Source organism: Somniosus microcephalus, chromosome 9 (assembly GCF_052327205.1).
Source record: "Somniosus microcephalus isolate GS21.2 chromosome 9, FLI_Smic_1.0, whole genome shotgun sequence".
NCBI classification, from domain to species: domain Eukaryota; kingdom Metazoa; phylum Chordata; class Chondrichthyes; order Squaliformes; family Somniosidae; genus Somniosus; species Somniosus microcephalus.
This window is the reverse complement of record NC_140995.1, coordinates 174,597,905-174,620,890: the sequence shown is the minus strand read 5'-3', so window position 1 is coordinate 174,620,890 and position 22,986 is coordinate 174,597,905. Positions and strand designations below refer to the sequence as shown.

At 51.0% G+C, this 22,986-nt stretch overlaps 1 protein-coding gene across 2 annotated transcripts in view; it reads right to left on the bottom strand.

Moving 5' to 3' along the window:
• aldh8a1 (aldehyde dehydrogenase 8 family, member A1) overlaps positions 1-22,986 on the bottom strand; it is a 78,685-nt gene that overhangs the window by 25,075 nt on the left and 30,624 nt on the right. For both annotated transcript variants that reach the window (XM_085997561.1, XM_085997562.1), the window contains exon 2: positions 5,527-5,674. In XM_085997561.1, coding sequence (XP_085853687.1) covers positions 5,527-5,674 — 148 coding nt within the window. The remainder of the gene's footprint in view (positions 1-5,526; positions 5,675-22,986) is intronic.

The window sequence follows — 22,986 nt, the reverse complement described above, 5'->3', positions numbered from 1 at the left end:
CAGCTTACAGCAGCTGTCGTCAGCACCATTAAGGAGAGTCAGCCTCGTTCAATCTCTTTACCAAAGCCCCTCACATGATCACCCGGATTAAGCAATTGAGGACAAGTGAACCTGGTATGCGGTATTGAACTTGGACATCTAGAACATCAAGATGACACATTGCAAGCTGCCCTGCATGGGTCCTTTCACCGCACTAAACACAGATATAAACAATGAAGAAACACGAAGGGGGAAAAATTCAGTATCGCCCCGTTTGGGGCGCCATTAACGGCCGTGCGCAAAGTTTAGCGCCTGGTGCTAATTATCGCCTCCAACAGCAAACTTGGCTTTTATCGCCCCTGGAGATGATTGGAGCGCTAAATCAGGCGCTTCACACCTGTCTTAAGGCGCAAAGGCCGAGGAGCGAGGCGCTACCTCAGAGCGCTGGCGAAGCAAGGAAGGGCAAATCAAAATAAACCTGCAAAGTGCTACTTGGTACTCAAAACTCCTTCACACAGCGTTGAATCTCTCCAGAAGTCTCTCTTTCTCTCTCTCTCAGAATGCATGGTGCAAAAATGTCACCGACAAAAAAAGGCAGGAAGCGGTCGCCTTTAAATAGCGCTCCCCTAGTCCCTTTCTGACAGCATAACGCTCCCCTCAACCTGTCGTTGCTAGCGGCAGGCGGTAAGGCAGGGGGCGCCACTCAATATCCGGTCCGGGGCGCTACCGGGGTGTTGCGCACTCGACTGACCTCACAATCTGCCGGCGCAGGAGATCGTGGCGGTAGTGTTTAGTGCCACCGCAAAATGTCTAGTTAATTTCGCGAGCGGCGCAAATATCGCCGTGCCCGGGTGCTAGTTGCTTTGCGCCCCATTAGCACCCTCTTGAGGCGTTAACGGGAGGTGCAAACAACTGAATTTTTCCCCCTAAGGCTTGGCATGACGGCTGTTGAAAGGCATTACCTGGAGGCTGGCTATGAGAACACACTCATATAAATCCAGAGTTTGAGTTATTTAAAAAAAACAGGCTATTCATTTCATTGCCATTTGTGAGATCTTGCTGTGTGCAAAATGGCTGCAGCGTTCACCTGCATAAGAACAATGAGTGCATTTCCAAGTAATTCATTGCATGTGAAATGTTGGAATGTTTCTGCGAGCCATGATTAGGCACTATTTAAAGGCAAGTTCTTTGTTTCTTTACTCTGAATGGGTTGCACATATTTGCTGGTGAAGCTCTGCACCTCCAACTGGGAGAACCACTATACAATGGGGTGTGGTGCGTAGCCATGCTAATTAGGTCTGGAGGATGGTGCCAATGTACTTACACATTTCACCATGCTGCTCGTGAGGAGATCCCAGTATCCGCTGTCCTCTTAGCGAGGGCCCAAACCCTCGTGCTTATCAACTGTTTGATGACCAACTCGTGGCTATTCTCTTTGTCAAGCAAAAGCAGAGTCTCTTTGGGGCCTAGTTGTCTCCAGCATGTCACGCCTGGCAATGGAAGATCGGAACTGAGTAACCTTCCATAGCGGACTTGTTAATCTGATCCTGAGCCAAGAAAGGTTACAGTACTCCAGGGCACTGTTGATGATTGACCAGCCAGTCTGGGTCATTAATGCAAAGGTTTTCAAACTGGGGTCTTTGACCTAGGATGCCAGGTCATCAGATTTCTGTCCACCTGACATTAGATTTCTAAATATTGCTGTGTAGGTTGAATGACTGGCATGTTATTGCTGCTATGTGCTAATAAAACAAGTTTTCTACATCGACAACACTGTTCTTTTTGCTAGCTGGCAGGCACTGTCTTTATCGGTTAAGGCAGAGAGACCCTAGGAATCTATAAATATTTGCAGGTGGTCCCCCAGAGTGTGTTACTCTGAGCCCCTGCGCCAAAAGTGAGAACTCGCAGCGTAGGGAGTCCTTGACCTCAGCCCCACCTCCTCCCTGGAGTTACAGCGGGATTCTGCTGGAGCGGCCAAGAGTTTCACCCGGTAATGTCAGCAGCTGCTTTTCTGAGCACACGTGGGAAATCAGCCCCCTAAATGCACCCTTAGAGACCAAAAAACTACAATTTAGATCGAGTACTGCTGCATCGTTGAATTTACTTCATGTGCAAAAAACCCATAACTCAAGGATGCGGCAAGCACAAGTGAAATCAAACCAGCAATGATTAGGCGATGCAGTTTGCTCTTTGCATGAATCAGTCATTCATGAAAGAAAGACTTATGAAATAATACTGAGCGGCCTGCGGGTGGCGCTGTCCAGGGAGAGTATAAATACTCAGGCATGGGCCCAGCTTGCGCAGGACATTCTTAACAGGAACTAGTGAAGGACACAACTAGACCTCCATGTTGTAAAACTGTTGATTAAAGCTTTGTTTAACGCTTAGACCAAGTGCCTAGTAGTTTTCTTACATCACTCTTCAAGTTATGGGAGCGATTGACATTGAGCCTACGTTTGTTACGTGATTGAGTGAAGGTAGAATTGGGACGAGTAACTGGAACTGTGATTTTCAGTAGGATTGTCATGAAGAAAGTCTATTTAGTTAACAGTTTAAATCTTACCCTCTGTTCATTTTTGGCTCCTGTTTGAGTAGCAAACTAAACTTGACTGTTATTGAAACATTTTTGTCAATTACCTAGTTCTTTTTTGGGTAAGTAGAACATTTGGGTTTCAGTTACTCCGCCTGATTCAACCTTCACCCAATCACACGACAAACATAGACCCTAAATCAATTGCTACCATAACATGAAGAGTAAGCTGTGCATTATCATTACTTCTGATTTCGCTCATTATTTCCTGCTTTATCTCTTATCTTTCCTTTTCTTCCAACCTCAGTAGTGTCCTGCGCAAGAGGCCTTGGCTTTAGGTCTTTCAACGTTAAAGCTACTCGACTCTTCCACTTGTTCATCAGTAAAGCAGATAGCCACCAAATGGAGTGAATGAAGGCTTGCTTAGTTGAAGCATTTAAAGGCAAAGATAGGAAATAAGACAAGTCTATAACCAGGCCGGGAGGGAGATGACAATCGTCTGTGGTTGAGCCGTACAGACCAAGAAAGTCCCACATTCAATCTGTGCTATGCTGATCACAGCCAGAGTAGCAGCAGGGGCATTATAATTGGTGTGAGTGCTTCTGGCTTAGGGAGGGAAACGTCATCCACAGTTTGCCCTCATGTTCACTATCCAGTGGCCCATGTACCCCCTCCCTGCCAGAGGTGTGCACCTGTGGCCAGCGCCAGGCTCAGCCGTGACGCTCCCTATAGCTGGGTAATCTGCTGAGACTTGCTGTAGCACAGCTACCTGTGTGAGGTACCAGGGGATGGCTAATGTCATTGAACCATATCTCAGCAAGGAGTCATTGCTTTCAGAAGAGGAAAAGAGCAAGTGGCAAAATTAGAAAAAATAATCTCTGGGTCCTGATTATGGATAGGCCGAGCAAAGTAGGCTAAACAGCCATTTCTCATCATCAGTTTGGAAATGACCCTAAATTATATTTATATCCAACATTGCTCCAATATGCAACATTTCATCTGTTGAAAGTAAAATGCTAGGAGGGTGCAAATACTCCGTTTCAATTCTCACTGTTGCGTGAGTAAATTTGCATAACAGGGTGCAGCTGGAGGCTTCGATATGGACAAATATCTCACAGATTAAACTCTGATAATATTGGAAATACAAAAAGATTTGAAAGCATTGTATGATGGCACCAATAGGCAAGTCACAGATTTCCCATAGCCTGATGCGTGGTCCTGCAACCCTTATTGACGGTTAACTCTGCACTCGAACTGCTGCACACTGGCAAGAAACAGATAAAAGGCAACAGCATTAGAAATATGGAAACAGTAAAGATCTTCCTGTCCATCAGTCCCATTCTTTCAAACATCACAGAGCCAATTTTACCATTTGTGAAACATCTGTCCATATTGCAGCTTCCTCTTCTATCCATCTCATATTTGAATACTTCCCACTGCTGATCCATCATCCTGATTGCTAACTTTTCTGTCTCATTAATCTGGGCCAAATCCTTCCTTATCTCAATGAACTCTTTTTTCCAGTCAAGCGCCTTTATCTTTGGCTGTTCATTATGCCTTTGTATTATTAAATGAAACCTACATTATGTTGTGATTACTATTTCTAAATTATTTTCCGACTCTCACATCAGTTATTTGTCAGAATTAAACCAGTCCTTATTTACAACCTGCTTTATTATGGATCCTACTCAGTCTATTTTATCATCTGAACGGAGTTTAGGCGCCACGCGGCCTTCGAAGGCACCAAAATGGCAGGCAAGAAACAAGCGACCATTTTCAGCCAGAGGTGCACCATTGGGAAAGGTCAAACAAAAGGCGTCATTTACCCATTGGCTGAAGCAGGCGTTCGGCCATTTGCATATGCAAACAAGAGGCCTACCTCCTGCTTCAGGTCCCTGCTGCAACATTGGTTCGCCTGGAGGCAGCCATCAACTCTAAACATCGTGTAAGTGAAAATAGCTAAGTACTTATCATAATCACTGCCGCTCCCAGTCCCGAGATCCCTGACTTCCGCCATCCAGGCCCAGGGCCCAAACTCTGACCTCCCTCCTGGCCTCCAGGCCCCCCCCAAGCCCTCGATCCCTCCCGCCCTCCCATCCGATTGTTCCTCCGAAATCCCGATCCTCCCACCCTCCACCCCACCCCCACCCAGGTCCCCCGCTGGTCCTGACCTCGACCCCCAATCCAGCCTCCCCAATCCCCTGACATCCTCTCCGAGGCCCCAATGCCAACAATCCCAACTTCTGATCACGATGTCCATGGCCCAACCGATCCTGCCCACCCATCCGCCAACCCCAACAAAAATGAACAATGCATGGAATAGAGGCATCCTATTGGCATGGATAGGGAATTTAAGATACAGATACGGGTAGATGGATTTAAGATACAGATCAGCCATGATCTAATTGAATGGAGTAACAGGCTTGAGGGGCTGAATGGCCTGTTCCTGTGTTCCTATTTTCCCATGACACCCACGATCCAGCCCGACCACTTACCTGTGGGCCGCTGTGATAGTAATAACTTGGAGCTCTTACCTGTGCGGCCCTCTACCACAGCGCCATCTTCATTATGGTGAGGTCGGAGGCCCAAAATCCGGGGCTCCTTGAACCCACTATTTGTGCGTGGGGTGCTAATACTGTGCGGGGGAGTGCCCAAAAATGGGCGCTCCCTGATTTAACCCCCCACCTCCCCCCCCCCCCCCCCGGCTCGTTCTATCTTTCTTATATTCTTGGCTTGAATAATAAAAGGATTTGTACAATCAAACAAATGCTTAGGTTGCACAGTAGTTGAATGTCGCAAGGCAAGCAGCAGTGTTTTTAGCTGAGTCCAGATGAGTTCAGGAATATTCCATTTTAAGAGGCAAGTACACTGTGTCACCAATCTGTGTCATCAGCAGATCCACTACCTGCTTCCCACCAATTCAGCTAACTGTGGGTGTAGATGCTACCAGATAGTGTCCTAGCCCCATCTCTCCCACTCTCAACATGCTCACAGGAGCAGTCGGGCGCTTCCATCACCTTGATCCTTTGATTCCGCTTGAGCAAATTCCTCCAGGTGAGCCTCTATCAGATCTGCCAGTTTATGAAGTATCTGGGAACGCTGCAAAGGACTCTTCGCTGACCATGCAGGGAAAGCATCTTTGGCGGCATTTACAGCAGCATCCACCTTTAAAGAAAGAAAGTTTAAAACAACAAGCCAAGTCACAAGAATTCAAACACGCTCCACTTCGTTAGAGTGCATTTTCTAAAGTTGTTTTAACAATCTTCATTTAGTCAATTGCTTTAGTTTACTTGACTGGACCTGGATCAATGAGACCCCACATTTCTAAACATTGTATTGTTTATGATGACAGAAAGTACACTCTTTTGCCAGTTTTAAATCTCAGTAAGTGTCCCCATTTCACTAAGGCATGTGAACCTCTTATAAGTTCTGCTCCTTAGCCTAGATTTTCCGATTGGGTTCACACAACTTACACCTGTGAATCAGACAAACGCAATTAGAAATTGGACTCGGGCTCCCTGCCCATGTATGCCCCCGTCCAATTCTCCGATGACTCCAAGCGGCATCCGCCAGTTTGCAGATGGATGTATATAAATGAATGCCACCATGACGTCATTGGCACGGTTTTTCATCTCTTCTGTCGATTTAATACTGTTTTGTTTGTCCACCCATACAAGTTTACGTTTTCTAGATGCTTAGCTCCATAGGAAAATCAGTTTAAAGAGAGCAGTAAGGAGTTAGGCCACGTTATCAGGCCATTGCTGAAGTTTATCTCTTGATTTAAAAAAATCTATTTTCCTGTTGCCCCTGAAGCCTGCATTGCCTTTGTGGCAATTGCTGTGGTGCTGCCTTTTTCTACTCCTTTGCACCATAGCAGGGTTCCACTGTATCTATTTTATGGAGGAAGAGGACATGCCAGGCAGGTCAGGCTGCACCACAAGCACTCTGCCCCTAACCGTCAATTTTCAGGCGGAGGCCCACGTACTTCCACTTGTCCAAGGGGTGGTGTCTGTGGGGGCTTTGAAGCTGTGGCAGAGTTATACCACATACTGAAAGCCGACGTACAGCCAAACTCCACATACAGACAAGCACTGCCAGTGGTTGTAAAAGTCACAATCGCAATCGGTTTTATGCATCAGAATTGTTTCAAGCTGCCACTGAGGTCATTGCAAATGTAAGTCAAATATAAGTACAGATGTGTGATGCAAGTCATAGATGCATTGCTTGCTAGAGCCACCTGGTTCACCTCCTTCCCCATGGACAACCAACAGTAGCCCAAGAATGCTGTGCAAGTCACAGAGTGATAGGCTTCCCTAAGTGCCTAGGGTTCACATGGTAGTGTCAACCAGTGGCTCAGCTGGTAGTACCTTTGCCTCTCAGTCCAAAGGTTGTGGCTTCAGATCCCACCCCAGAGACTTGAGCACAAAAATCTAGGCTGACACTCCAGTGTAGTACTGAGGGAGTGCTACCCTGTCAGAGGTGCCGTTTTTCGGATGAGACATTAAACCGAGGCCCTCTCAGGTGGACATAAAAGATCCCATGGCACTATTTCAAAGGAGAGCAGGGGAGTTATCCCCATTGTCCTAGGCAATATTTATCCCTCAATTAACTTCACTACAAAAAAATTATCTGGTCATTATCACATTGCTGTTTGTGGGAGCTTGCTGTGTGCAAATTAGCTGCTGCGTTTCCTACATTACAACAGTGACTACACTTCAAAAAAAAAGTACTTCATCAGCTGTAAAGCTCTTTGGGACGTCCTGTGGTGGTGAAAGGCGCTATCTAAATGCAAGTCTTTATTTATTTATTTCTGTCAGTGCATAAGGGGTTAAAAAGCAGCTTCACTCACAGAACAAAACATGCCCCAGTTTATTTTAATATACATATGTTGTTGAGTTGCTTTCTCTCATCTTAGTGTTCAAGGAAGGGGCCAAACCATTCAATTCAAATATAACATTTTGAGGGAGTTGTTCAAGTATATATTTGATTGAGAGCTCTTTTTTAATTATGTGTTCGGAGGACGGCTTTAAACCTGAAACGACAACGAGCCCCTATTTTCTCGACGGATGCTGCCTGGCCTACTGAGGGTCTCTAGTGTTCTTCGGTTTTGTTTAGGATTTCCAGCAGTATTTTACTTATGGGTCATTTAAATTAGTTTGGTCTGGTTGTTTTCTGGAAAGCATTTCTCAGCCTGGCTGGTTCAAATTGGACAGTATTTCTAAATCCTTCAGAGTGTCCTTCAGAAAGGTTAAGTATTTCCCATGGATAGTGAGGAAAGGAAAAAAGAACTGTCATGTAAGAATAAATAATTTCCCACACCGTTCACACTTGTTATTTTCTACTTACTTGATGAGAAACTTAAGTTTAATAACTACAGCAAAATCTATGCTGTGTCATTGCTATTCTTCACTTATCCTTTACTGTTTAATCATTTGTTTAGTCAGTTAAAGGCCAAGTCACTGTCGACTGTAGTGTTATTCTGCCACCTTCTGGAGTTAAGGAATTGCGTGAGAGCACACGATAAACCAGCAAGCCAAAATAAAGTGAAAAGTGTTTTCTGTTCTATCCCTGGGCACACATGACAACTTTAACTAGATATCTGGCCAAGTGAACGTGCTGTCTGAGACACAGAGAGCATGCTGAACCCAAAAACTAGAGTAAAAAAAGGAGGTGGGAGGTAAAAAAAAATTTAAATCTCAAACTCGCCCGCTGCCCCCCCCCCAAATCTCTGACACTCCCCCCCAATCTCCAACTCCCGACCCGATCTCCTACTCCCCACCCACTGATCTCCAACTCCCCCACCCCCGATCTCCTACTCACCATGCGATCTCCCTCTCCCCCCGCGATCTCCCTCTCCCCCACCCACCGATCTCCGACTCTCCCTACCTCCCCCGATCTCCTACACCCTCCCCACAATCTCCAACTCCCCCCACCCTTACTTCTAGGTTTCCCGTCTGAAATACCTCCTCCCGTCCACCACCCACTCCGCTCTCCTGAGAGTCCTGCTACTAATGGAAGGAAGCCTGGCTGCTGCTTTCTGAGGTTGGGAATTATTACAAGAACCTGCCGACAGTATGCAGCAGCCAGGATCCTTTCTAGTACTTCATTGGCTGTAAAGCACTTTGAGACGTCCGGTGGTCATGAAAGGCGCTATATAAATGTAAGTCTGTGGCGATATGCCACCATTGGACATAATCCGCTCATGGCAGCACGGACAGTTTACGCAGACGCACTGCTGGCAGCAGCCGCCCCCAGCCATGGGCCCTTTCCTCCGGCAGCTTGTTTCCCGCAGGGACAGGCTGCCTGGAGCACTTCCTGTCTGGGGAGTATTTAAGTGGTTGCGCGGGCTTTTTAAGCACTTGTTTTTGCCATGATGTAAATTAAAGCAGTTGTGTTCCATCAACTCTGGTCTCGACTCCCACGTTTGCCGCGGTATCTCAACACTGGTGACCCCGACGCTCAGGACGAATCCTAAGCTAGCATGGCGGATACAAACGCAGTCACGGTTAAACTACCGGACTTTTGGGAGAACCTGGCCGAGGCCTGGTTCGTTCAAGCCGAGTCCAGATTCCGGCTGAGAAGCATTACAGTCGACGCCACGAAGTACGACTACCTCGTCGTCGCTCTCACCTGCGCCACAGTCCCTAAGGTTTGGGCAGCGCTGCAGGATCCACCAGAGGAAGGCAAGTACGAACATCTGAAGGCCGCGCTCCTTAAAAAATTTCAGGCGTCCTCCTACCAGCGCAACTGCCAACTCCTCGACCTCCCAGGCCTTGGTGACGCTTCACCATCAGACCTGCTTTCCCACATGCTGTCCCTTTCGGACGACAAAAAACCCGGCGCCCTCTTTCGCACGCTTTTCATTCGGCAGCTCCCCGCCAGCATCCGCCCGCTCATTGTGGAGTCTGGCTCCATGGACCTGAACGAGATAGCCGAAAAGGCCGACCGGCTGCTCTCCGCGCAAACCGCCCGCGACGTCGCGCCCGACCTCACGGCAACGACCACGCGGTCCCCCCAGCTCACTAGGCCTGACCGCCCTTCCACTCCGGGTCACTGCTACTACCACACCCGTTTTGGCACTAGGGCCCAACGCTGCACGCCACCGTGCACCGGCCCCCACGATGGCCGCGGGGCAAAAGGGGCCCCTACTGTACGTCACCGACGACAGCACCAACCGCCGATTCCTGTGCGACACAGGAGCCCAGCACAGCATCACCCCCGCCTCCGCCCTTGAAATCCAACGCGGTGCACGGGGTGTTACGCTGCCTGCAGCCAATGGCTCTGACATCCGCACATACGGCACCCGCATCGTCACGCTCGACCTCGCAGGCCGCCGCTACCGCTGGGAGTTCCTCACAGCCAAGGTCCTCTGTCCACTCATCGGCGCCGACTTCCTACGCGCCCACGGCCTCCTTGTCGACATTCCGAGGCACCGCCTCGTCGACATCAACACTATGGCCCCCATCCCTGGCGCAGTCACCCCGGCCCGTTCGGCCGGCCTGACGACCTACTGCCTTGCCAGAGCCACGGACGACTACTCGGCACTACTAGCCGAGTTTCCCGCCCTCACTAACCCGACCTTTTCGGCCAAAGCCGCCAAACACGGTGTGGAGCACTATATCCCCACCACCGGCCCCCCGGTCGCTGCCCACGCCCGCAGACTCGACCCGGCCAAGGTGGAAATCGCGCGGGCCGAGTTCACCACCATGGAGCAACTCGGCATCATCCGCCGCTCCAGCAGCCCTTGGGCCTCGCCCCTCCACATCGCCCCCAAGCCCGGCGGAGGCTGGCGCCCCTGCGGGGACTACCGCCGCCTCAACGATGCCACCACCCCCGACCGATACCCGGTGCCGCACATCCAGGACTTCTCGGCCCGATTGGCTGGACGAACCGTCTTCTCCAAGGTCGACCTGGTGCGCGGTTACCACCAAATCCCCGTACACCCCGCGGACATCCCCAAAACGGCCGTCATCACCCCATTTGGCCTGTTCGAGTTCCTGAGGATGCCCTTTGGCCTCAAGAATGCAGCCCAGGCTTTTCAGCGCCTTATGGACTCAGTCCTCCGGGACCTGAACTTTCTATTCGTCTATCTAGACGACATTCTCGTGGCCAGCTCCTCCAAACAGGAACACCTCGAACACCTTCGCATCCTGTTCGGGCGCTTAGCCCAACACGGGCTTATCCTCAGCCCGGCGAAGTGCCAATTCGGCCTAGCCGAGATCGATTTTCTCGGCCACCACATCACTCCTGTTGGGGCCGTCCCCCTGCCCAACAAGGTGCAGGCCGTCCAGCAATTCCCCCGCCCTAAAACCATCAAGGGCCTCCAGGAGTTCCTCGGGATGGTGAACTTTTACAACAGGTTCATCCCCAGAGCTGCAGCCCTCATGAAGCCCCTATACGATTCCCTCCGAGGTAAATCCAGCAAGATGGCTGTAGCCTGGACCGCTGACACGTCAGCCGCCTTCGACGCCACCAAAAACGCGCTCGCCGACGCCACCCTGCTCGCGCACCCGAGGGCTGATGCCCGGGTCGCGCTCACCACCGACGCCTCCGACCATGCGGTCGGAGCCGTGTTCGAGCAGTGGGTCAATGGCGCATGGCAGCCACTTGCCTTCTACAGCCGCCAACTGCGCCCCCCGGAGGTCAAATACTCTACTTTCGACCGCGAGCTCCTCGCGCTCCACCTGTCGGTCCGCCATTTCAGGTTCCTCCCGGAGGGCCGCCCCTTTACCGCGTACGTGGACCACAAGCCGCTCACATACGCGATGGCCAAGAACACCAACCCCTGGTCCGCTAGGCAGCAACGCCAGCTCGCGGCCGTGTCCGAGTTTACCACGGACATCCAGCACGTCTCCGGTAGAGACAACGTTGTCGCCGACTGCCTTTCCCGTCCTGCCATCTGTGCGAATCACCTAGCGGTCGACTACGCGCAACTAGCAGCGGCCCAGCTCACGGACCCAGGCCTCCTCTCGGCGGCTACCAGCCTGCCAGGGCTACGCCTAGCCAAGGTCGCGCACGGGCCCGAAGCCACGGCAGTCACTTGCGACGTCTCACTCGGCCAACCCAGGCCGGTCGTCCCTGCAACCTGGCGCCGCCGCATCTTCGACGCGCTCCACAGGCTCTCCCATCCGGGTTCCCGCGCATCCGTTAAACTCCTCTCCCAGCGCTTCGTCTGGCGCGGCCTCAGCAAAGATGTTCAGACTTGGGCCAACTCCTGCCTCGCCTGCCAACGGGCTAAGGTGCAGCTGCACACAAAAGCACCCCTGGGAGACTTCGAGGTACCCAGCCGCCGCTTCGACCACGTACACATCGACATCGTCGGTCCTCTGCCGCCATCGCAAGGCCAAACTTATCTTCTCACGATGGTCGACCGCTACACACGCTGGCCTGAGGCAGTGCCGCTGACCTCCACCACCACAGCCGACATCGCCAGGGCGTTCGTTAACACCTGGGTCGCGAGGTTCGGCGTACCGGCTGACATAACCTCCGACAGAGGCGCCCAGTTCACCTCCGAACTCTGGACGGCCACAGCACGCAACCTCGGGGTGACGCTCCACCGAACCACGGCGTACCACCCGCAGGCCAATGGGCTGTGTGAATGCTTCCACAGGTCACTCAAGGCCTCGCTCCGCGCCAGCCTGCAGGACAGTACCTGGACTGACCGCCTACCGTGGGTGCTACTAGGCCTACGCACCGCGGTCAAGGAAGACCTCCAGTCCTCAGCAGCGGAGTTAGTCTACGGACAACCGCTGCGCGTACCAGGCGAATTCCTTCCGGAGGCTACCACGCCTTGGTCGGCCGAACAGCAGCGGTTCGACTCTTTCTCTTCCGCTCAACAGTTCGCCCCACTTCCGGTCAACCGACACAGCGAACTCGCACCTTATGTCCCGCCAAACTTACAGCAGTCACGCTTCGTCTTCGTGCGACACGACGCACATCGCGGACCCCTGCGACCCCCGTACGACGGACCGTACGAGGTACTACAAACCGGGGACAAGGTCTTCAAGCTGCGACTCGGCGACAGGGTCGAAACGGTCTCAATCGACCGACTCAAACCAGCACACACAGAACCAGGGGAACAGGTCCCCGTGGCCCGACCTCCAACTAGAGGCCATCCCGCCAGCAAGCTAGCACAGCCGGCGGCGAACCGCCCGGCCCCAACTAGACCGGCGGCCACTCAGAGCCGCTCCGGCAGAACCATTAGACCACCGTCACGACTCGTCCACTCCTCCTAAGCGGATTCTGGGGGGAGCTCTGTGGCGATATGCCACCATTGGACATAATCCGCTCACGGCGGCACGGGCAGTTTACGCAGGCGCACTGCCGGCAGCAGCCGCCCCCAGCCGTGGGCCCTTTCCTCCGGCAGCTTGTTTCCCGCAGAGACAAGCTGCCGGGAGCACTTCCTGTCTGGGGAGTATTAAGTGGTTGCGCGGGCTTTTTAAGCACTTGTTTTTGCCATGATGTAAATTAAAGCAGTTGTGTTCCATCAACTCTGGTCTCGACTCCCACGTTTGCCGCGGTATCTCAACAAGTCTTTCTTTCTTTCAGTAGCAGCAAGTGCCTGTGTAGTGGCAGCACTAAGGGAAGAGGAAAGGGGGGGAAATAGATAGCAATGAGGGGGAAGGGAAAAACGGATGGCACTCATTAACGGTAACCCCTACACGGAGCAGAATTGCTATGGCTGCTAAGCCCCACACTTCGGACATTTTGGGCTACTGTGTGGTAACACTGACTGTAAAAGGCACGGACTACAAGGATTTTAAACTCCTCGTGATGCCAGAACTCTGTGTTAATGTAATCTTGGGCCTGGACTTCCAGTGCCACCACAAAAGTGTCACGCTAGCATATGGCGGGTCCCAGCCGCCACTCAGTCTGTGGCCTATCAACCTTAAAAATCAGCCCGCCCTCTTTATTCGCTAATCTCGCTCCGAACTGTAGGCCCATAGCGACCAAAAGTAGATGGTACAGTCTGGAAGACAGACATTTTATCAAGGCGGAAGTGGACAGACTCCTGCGGGAAGGCATTATTGAATGCAGTACCAGTCCGTGGCGTGCCCAAGTAGTCATAGTTAAAAATAGCGAAAAGAAACGGATGGTAATTGACTACAGCCAGACTGTTAATATTTATACCCAGCTGGACGCCTACCCTTTACCCCGCATTATCAGAAATGGTCAACCAGATTGCGCAATACCGGGTCTTCTCGACTATCGACCTCAAATCCGCGTATCACCAGCTCCCCATTAGAACGGAGGACCGCCCATACACCGCCTTTGAGGCAAACGGACGCCTCTACCATTTTCTCAGAGTGCCCTTTGGGGTAACAAATGGGGTCTCGGTCTTCCAACGTGAGATGGACCGCATGGTTGACGAGAATAAACTACAAGCTACCTACCCCTATCTGGACAATGTCACTATCTGCGGGCACAACCAGCAAGACCACGATCTAAATCTTGCGAAATTTTAAAAAACTGCCCTAAAGCTGAATCTAACCTACAACGAAGACAAATGTGTCTTCAACACAACCCGTCTCTGTATCCTCGGCTGTGTGGTGGAAGATGGGGTCATTGGACCGGACCCTGACCGATTACGCCCCCTAAAGGAACTGCCCCTGCCACACAATCCCAAAGCTTTAAAAAGGTGCCTGGGATTTTTTTCGTATTATGCCCAATGGGTGCCCAATTACTCTGATAAGGCCCGACCCCTCATTAAATCGACGTCCTTCCCACTATCAGCTGAAGCTCGGGAGGCTTTCACCAGTATCAAACAGGACATTGAAAGGGCTGCACTGTGTGCAGTGGACGAAAGCATTCCCTTTCAAGTCGAAAGCGATGCGTCAGACTTTGCCTTAGCTGCGACCCTCAATCAGGCTGGGAGACCTGTGGCCTTCTTCTCCCGAACCCTTCAGGGACCTGAAATCAGGCACTCTTCTGTCGAGAAGGAGGCACAGGCTATAGTGGAGGCAGTGCGTACACTTCACACCTAATCTCAGCCTATTACCATCTCGTCTGGCTTCGTATACCTTTTATTGTCTCTTCCACTTCTTTTGTCTCTTTCACTTCTTTTGTCCGATCGCAGCCCTGCCTTCGATCTATTTTCTTTTCTTTCCAGTTTTGAAGAAGGGTTCGACCCGAAACGTCAACTCAAATTTCTCTCCACGGATGTTGCCTGGCCTGCTGAGTTTTTCCAGCATTTTCTGTTGTTATTTCAAAAGAGCTAGTGTCTGTTATGGAGGTGCTTTAGATTTGAATAGGTATTTTTGTATTGCTGTAGAGACATGCAAATCCAAATTGCTTGTAACTGTCTGGAATTCTAGACAAGTTGGTAAAAGGTGAATAAGGAGTGAAGTTGACTACAAATTGAAACATTTTAGTTACTTTAAGAACATAAGAACTGTAATGTATACAACATTGAAGGGACTACTTTGTTTTGCGGATGTACATCCTTAGTTGCGAGCGTATATAACAGACGCGTATCGATTTGTACAGTCAGTGCCGAAGTTCCAGTTACCCAGTAAAGATCACTTGAAGTTACTCTCAGTCTCTGCTACTTTATTATTTTATGTAGTTGTGTATAGCGGTACAAACACAACAAGAACATAAGAAATAAGAGCAGGAGTAGGCCATACGGCCCCTCGAGCCTGCTCCGCCATTGAATCAGATCATGACTGATCATTGACCTCAACTCCATTTTCCCACCTGATCTCCATATCCCTTGATTACCCTAGAGTCCAAAAATCTATCTATCTCAGCCTTAAATATACTCAAAGACTCAGCATTCACAACCCTTTGGAGCAGAGAATTCCAAAGATTCACAACCCTCTGAGTGAAGAAATTCCTCCTCATCTCAGTCTTAAATGGCCTACAATTTATCCTGAGACTATGCCCCCTAGTTCTAAACACTCCAGCCAGGGGGAACAACCTCTCAGCATCTACCCTGTCAATCCCCCTCAGAATCTTGTATGTTTCAATGAGATCACCTCTCATTCTTCTAAACTCCAGAGAGTATAGGCCTCTTATCATAGGACAGCCCTCTCATCCCAGGAATCAATCTAGTGAACCTTTGTTGCACCGCCTCCAAGGCAAATATATCCTTCCTTAGATAAGGAGACCAAAACTGTGCACAGTGCTCCAGGTGTGGTCTCACCACGGCCCTGTCCAATTGTAACAAGACTTCCTTACTCTTATACTCCAACCCCCTTGCAATAAAGGCCAACATGCCATTTGCCTTCCTTATTGCTTGCTGTACCTGCATGCTAGCTTTCTGTGTTTCTTGCACGATCACTGTTACTGAAATCAGCAAAAGAGAAGCTCTTTGTACCATGACAATACTTTGTAATTAATCATTACCTCTGGGTGCACAGTTAAATATATAGTGTCAGTTCAGAGGACAAAAGGTTATTGATAATGCAGTAAAAAGATGTTGAGATATTTAGATTGCATAACGCATCTGACTGATTGAGTGATTTATTTTTTATGACACAAGTTTCAGAGAACTATATTCTGACAGGATTATTGAGTATATAATGAAAATCCGTTACTTTATTTTACTTTTCACTCAACCATATTGAACAGTATTATGGGGGAAAAATTCAGTTTTGCCCCGATTAGGGCGCCATTATCGGCCGTGCGCAAAGTTTAGCGCCTGGCGCTAATTATTGCCTCCGACGGCAAACTTGGCTTTTATCGCCCCTGGAGGTGATTTAAGCGCTAAATCAGGCGCTTCACACCTGTCTTAAGGCGCAAAGGCCGAGGAGCGAGGCGCTACCTCAGAGCGCTGGCGAAGCAAGGGCAAATCAAAATGAACCTGCAAAGTGCTACTCAGTACCCAAAACTCCTTCACACAGCGTTGAATCTCTCCAGAAGTCTCTCTCTCTCTCTCAGAATGCGTGGTGCAAAAATGACACCAACAAAAAAAGGCAGGAAGTGGTCGCCTTTAAATAGCGCTCCTCCAGTCCCTTTCTGACTGCAAAACGCTCCCCTCAACCTGTCATTGCTAGCGGCAGGCGGTAAGGCAGGGGGCGCCACTCAATATCCGGTCCGGGGCGCTGCGCACTCGACTGACGTCACAATCTGCCGGCGCAGGAGATCGTGGCAGTAGTGTTTAGCGCCGCCGCAAAATGTCTAGTTAATTTCGCGAGCGGCACAAACATCGCCACGCCCGGGCGCTAGTTGCTTTGCGCCCCATTAGCGCCCTCGTAAGGCGCTAACGGGAGGTGCAAACAACTGAATTTTTCCCCCTAAGGCTTGGCATGACGGCTGTTGAAAGGCATTAGCTGGAGGCTGGCTATGAGAACACACATATAAATCCAGAGTTTGAGTTATTTTTAAAAAACAGGCTATTCATTTCATTGCCATTTGAGATCTTGCTGTGTGCAAAATGGCTGCAGCGTTCACCTGCACAAGAACAATGAGTGCATTTCCAAGTAATTCATTGCATGTGAAGTGTTGGAATGTTTCTGAGAGCCATGATTAGGCACTATTTAAAGGCAAGTTCTTTGTTTCTTTACCCTGAATGGGTTGCACATATTTGCTGGTGAAGCTCTGCACCTCCAACTGGGAGAACCACTATACAATGGGGTGTGGTGCGTAGCCATGCTAATTAGGTCTGGAGGATGGTGCCAATGTACTTACACATTTCACCATGCTGCTCGTGAGGAGATCCCAGTATCCACTGTCCTCTTAGCGAGGGCCCAAACCCTCGTGCTTATCAACTGTTTGATGACCAACTCGTGGCTATTCTCTTCGTCAAGCAAAAGCAGAGTCTCTTTGGGGCCTACTTGTCTCCAGCATATCACGCGTTGCGCACTTGACTGACGTCACGATCTGCCGGCGCAGGAGTTCGTGGCGGTAGTGTTTAGTGCTGCCGCAAAATGTCTAGTTAATTTTGCGAGCGGCGCAAACATCGCCGCGCCCGGGCGCTAGTTGCTTTGCGCCCCATTAGCGCCCTCTTAAGGCGCTAACGGGAGGCACAAACAACTGAATTTTTCCCCCATTATGTTTACAAAGTACATTTGAAGTTACTGCTAACTCAGCCTTCAAATTTAGTTTCAGACTTTATTTTAACAAGTTAGCAAGGGGTAGGGGGGAGAGAGAATTAAACCAGTCTTTTGTTATAACATGGCTCAGAATCCATGATATGGCTAGTTGGTGGGGAATTACAAGTCAGTTAATTTAATTGAGGGGTTCCGATAACGTTCAAAAGCCACTGACACTGAAAAGGTATGTTCATCGGCTGAGAGGCACCTCCTGCTGCCTTGAACCCATTCCCACTAAACCACTGAACACCGTTCTTTCCTTCCTGGCCTCCATGCTGTAGTGATCAATAGCATGTCATTCTATAGTGGACACTAGGTGGAGCCATAGAGCTGTATATAGCTGTATGTATAAGACTACACTACCCAGCTATATATTATATTAAAGACTACATTACCAATGAGGCTAGGCTACCCACAAGGCAGCAGTCAAGATGGAAGCCTCTACAAGATGCTGTACAAGTCCACATGTGCTCAATAAAGTAACTAGCAAAAGCTAGCTGTGTTCATAATAAGAATGTCTATTTATTAATGAACATAACATGGTACCAGGGTGGTGAAGATCTGCTGAAAATTGTGAAAAGCGACATGGAGAATTTGAAGACACCAGAGCGTTTGAAACTCACAGAAAAAATCGACTACAATTGGCAGACTTTTAAACAGCAATTCGAACTCTACATTGCAGCCATCGGATTCGGTACGAAGCCAGACGCAAGGAAGATAGCGTTGCTGCTTACGGTTGCAGGCCCACAGGTGATAGAGGAATGGTGTCATGTGACAATATCAAAAAGGATATAGAAAATGTGCAGCCCTCAGAAATGGACAATGCTGAACATAAAGTTAATGCAGTAAAAGAGGACAAATGGATGATCCCACTGCAGGTAAATGGGGCATTAGTTACCTTGAAACTAGACACTGGGGCAAAAGCAAACTGTCAGTATGAGTGACATTAACAATATGAAAGAAAAGCCCAAAATACAGAAAAGGTCAGTACTACTGTGTGGTAAACCACTGCTAACTCTGTACATGTCTGTGTGGTAAACCACTGTTAACTCTGTACAGGTCCGGGCATGTCTCCGCCCCTGGCTCCACCCCTAAGCCCGGGTATAAAGGAGACTCACCACCCTTCCCCCGGGAGCTCTTAGGATGGATCCACTAGCAGAGGCATGCTCCAGTTCTTAGTCAATAAAAGCCTACTTCGTATAAGTTCAACTCGTAGTCTTTGGTGTTGTTGATAGTGCATCAATTTTATTGACTAAATTTTCGACATGGAGCAAATCTTGAAGCCGGAACGTTTAGACCTGGATCCTCAAGCAGCAGATGCAGCCAATAACTTTGAACACTGGCTGAGCTGTTTCGAAGCCTTCCTGGAGGCCTCCAGCACTACCGTCACTACAGATGACGTGAAACGGCTTGCCTTGAACTCACGGGTGAGCCACCGAGTCTACTCGATCATCCGAGACGCCACAACTTACGCGGCCGCCATCGCGACGCTAAAGGAACAATACGTGAGGCCTGTTAACGAGGTCTACGCCAGACACCTCCTGGCTACCCGAAAACAGCGCCCCGGGGAATCGGGCGCCGAATATTTACTGGCAGAGAGTCCTCGGCCGGGCCTGTAATTGCAAAGCGGTGACGGCCAAGGAATGCACGGAAGACCTGATCCGAGACGCCTACGTAGCCGGCATCAGGTCCAACTATACTCGGCAGAGGCTGCTGGAACAGAGGGGGCTCAACCTGCAGAAGACGGTGGCCCTCGCTAACTCGTTAGACGTGGCCCTCCAGAACATGGACGCCTACCCCCCTGACCGGATGGCCACGTGGATGTCACGGGAGCAGCCATCTTGGGACCCAGTAAGGCCACAAGCCGCCAGCAGCCCAACTACAGCTGCAATGACCACAGGCCAGAAATGCTACTTCTGCGGCCAGGCCAAGCACCCCAGACAGCAATGCCCAGCAAAGGACGCGACCTGCTCCAAATGCGGCAAGAAAGGCCAATACGCGAGCGTGTGCAGGGCGAAATCGACCCCCAATTCCAGCAGCGCCGCGTGTGAACCGTGCAGGCCGCCATTTTGGACCCCACTAACCACGTGTGAGCCGCGCGGGCCGCCATTTTGGGCACCACCAGCCGCGGGGGAGCTGCCATCTTGGACACCATTTCGGGACCAGGCCCCCGGCGCGGGCGAATACTACAGCGACCCACCGACCTCGACGATGGCCTCCATCACCCTGGACCAATCTAGGCCCCATCAACTAGCCAGGTCCATGATGAACGTAAAGGTAAATGGCCATGCCATAAATTGCCTTTTCAACTGCGGAAGCACAGAGAGCTTCATCCACCCCGACACGGTGCGACGCTACTCCCTATCGGTTATGCCCACACGTCACCAGGTCTTTATGGCCTCAAAGTCCCATACGGCGGACGTCGGCGGCTACTGTGTAGCGACTCTGACAGTGAACGGCGTGGAGTACAGAGATTTTTAATTCCTCGTCCTGCCACAGCTCTGCGCTCCTGTACTGCTAGGATTAGACTTCCAGTGCCATCTGGAGAGCGTCACGATGGCATATGGTGGGCCCCCGCCCCCACTTACAGTCTGCAGCCGGCAGAATTTAAACACGGCGCCGCGCAAAGTATGCAGCCTGTCCACCCTGAAGGTCAAACCCCCCCCGTTGTTCGCTAACCTCGCCAAAGACTGCAAGCTAATTGCTACTAAAAGCAGGCGGTACAGTGCCGGGGATAGGAGCCTTATTAAATCAGAAATAGAAAGACTCCTGAGGGAAGGGATTATCGAGGGCAGCACCAGCCCATGGCGAGCCCAAGTGGTGGTAGTGAAGACCGGCGAAAAACAGCGCCTGGTTATTGATTACAGCCAGACGATCAATCGATACACGCAATTAGACGCATACCCACTTCCCCGCATATCTGACATGGTCAACCAGATAGCACAATACCGGGTATTCTTGACGATTGATCTGAAGTCGGCATACCACCAGCTCCCCATCAGGCCTGAGGACCGCCAGTACACGGCCTTCGAGGCCGACGGTCGCCTCTACCACTTCCTCCGAGTCCCCTTCGGCGTCACCAACGGGGTCTCGGTCTTCCAAAGGGAGATGGACCGGATGGTTGACCAGAACGCGCTGCAGGCCACCTTCCCCTATCTAGACAACGTCACCATCTGCGGCCATGACCGGCATGACCACGACGCCAACCTAGAAAAATTCCTCCGTACGGCCCAATGGCTGAATCTGACATACAACAGAGAAAAATGTATGTTCCGTACCACGCGCCTCGCTATTCTTGGCTGCGTGGTGGAAAACGGAGTCATCGGCCCCGACCCCGACTGAATGCGCCCCCTCCTGGAACTACCCCTCCCCCACTGCCTAAAAGCCCTGAAGAGATGCCTAGGGTTCTTCTCTTACTACGCCCAGTGGGTGCCCAACTATGCGGACAAAGCCCGGCCCCTCATCAAGTCAACCTCCTTCCCCCTGACGGCAGAGGCCCGTGCGGCCTTCACCCTCATAAAAGAGGACATTGCGAAGGCCACAATGCACGCAGTGGATGAGTCCATCCCTTTCCAAGTGGAGAGCGATGCATCCGACTTCGCCCTAGCCGCAACCCTTAACCAGGCGGGGAGACCCATGGCCTTCTTTTCATGGACCCTCCAGGGCCCCGAAATTCGACACTCCTCAGTCGAGAAGGAGGCCCAGGCGATAGTGGAGGCTGTACGGCACTGGAGGCATTACCTGGCCGGTAAACGTTTCACCCTGCTCACTGACCAACGGTCAGTAGCATTTATGTTTAACAACAGACAAAGGGGGAAAATCAAAAATGATAAGATATTGCGGTGGAGGATCGAGTTATCCACCTACAACTACGATATTATACCGGCCCGGGAAACTTAATGAGCCCCCAGACGCCCTATCCCATGGGACATGTGCCAACGCATAAGTCGATAGGCTACGGACCCTCCACAATGATCTCTGCCACCCGGGGGTCACCAGGTTCTTCCATTTTATTAAAGCTCGCAACCTGCCTTACTCCATCGAGGAGGTCAGGACCATGACCAGGAACTGCCAGGTCTGCGCCGAATGCAAACCGCATTTTTATAGGCCAGACAGGGCACACCTGATTAAAGCCACCCGCCCCTTCGAACGTCTCAGCGTCGATTTCAAGGGGCCCCTTCCCTCCTCTGACCGCAACACGTACTTCCTCAATATTATTGACGAGTACTCCCGTTTCCCCTTCGCCATCCCCTGCCTGGACATGACCAGCGCCACAGTCATCAGGTGCCTCAACAACCTGTTCGCCATATTTGGCTTCCCCAATTACATCCACAGCGACAGGGGCTCGTCGTTCATGAGCGACGAGCTGCGCCAGTACCTGCTCGAGAAGGGCATAGCCACGAGCAGGACTACCAGCTACAACCCCCGGGGTAACGGACAGGTAGAGAGGGAGAACGCAACGGTGTGGAAGACCGCCATGCTCGCCCTAAAATCCAAGGGCCTCCCAATCTCCCGCTGGCAAGATGTCCTCCCCGATGCGCTCCACTCCATACGATCACTGCTCTGTACTGCCACAAACGCCACCTTTCACGAGAAGATGTTCGTCTTCCCCAGGAAATCCACCTCGGGGACATCACTACCGCCATGGCTGACGTCTCCGGGACCCGTCCTGCTCAGGAAACACGTGAGGAGCCATAAGACGGACCCCCTGGTCGAAAAGGTTCACCTCCTCCACGCCAACCCACAGTACGCCTACGTGGCGTATCCTGACGGGCGGGAGGACAGTCTCAATTCGAGACCTCGCACCCTCAGGTACCACCCGAAACACCATCGATCACCATCCACTACCTCCACCCACCACCACTACCCACGACGCACCACCGGGGTGTCTACCACGAACTGACGACATGCCGGTGCCATCCCTACCCCGAGAGGACGACACACCAGTGCTCCGTCCCACGCGAGAAGCGGCCGCGGGCAAAGAACCGCCGCAACCGGCACCACGAAGATCATTACGGCAGACAAGACCCCCGGAGAGACTTTCGTATACGAACTTTTGAAACACTTCACCCCGCCGGACTCTTTTTTAAGCGAGGGGTGAATGTGGTAAACCACTGCTAACTCTGTACATGTCTGTGTGGTAAACCACTGTTAACTCTGTACAAGTCCGGGCATGTCTCCGCCCCTGGCTCCACCCCTAAGCCCGGGTATAAAGGTGACTCACCACCCTTCCCCCGGGAGCTCTTAGGATGGATCCACTAGCAGAGGCATGCTCCAGTTCTTAGTCAATAAAAGCCTACTTCGTATAAGTTCAACTCGTAGTCTTTGGTGTTGTTGATAGTGCATCATACTGAAGGACTATAATGGACAGAAAATAGATAGCTTAGGTGTATGCAGACTTAAAGTGACAGTCAAAGACAAAGTGCATCATCTCATGTTTTC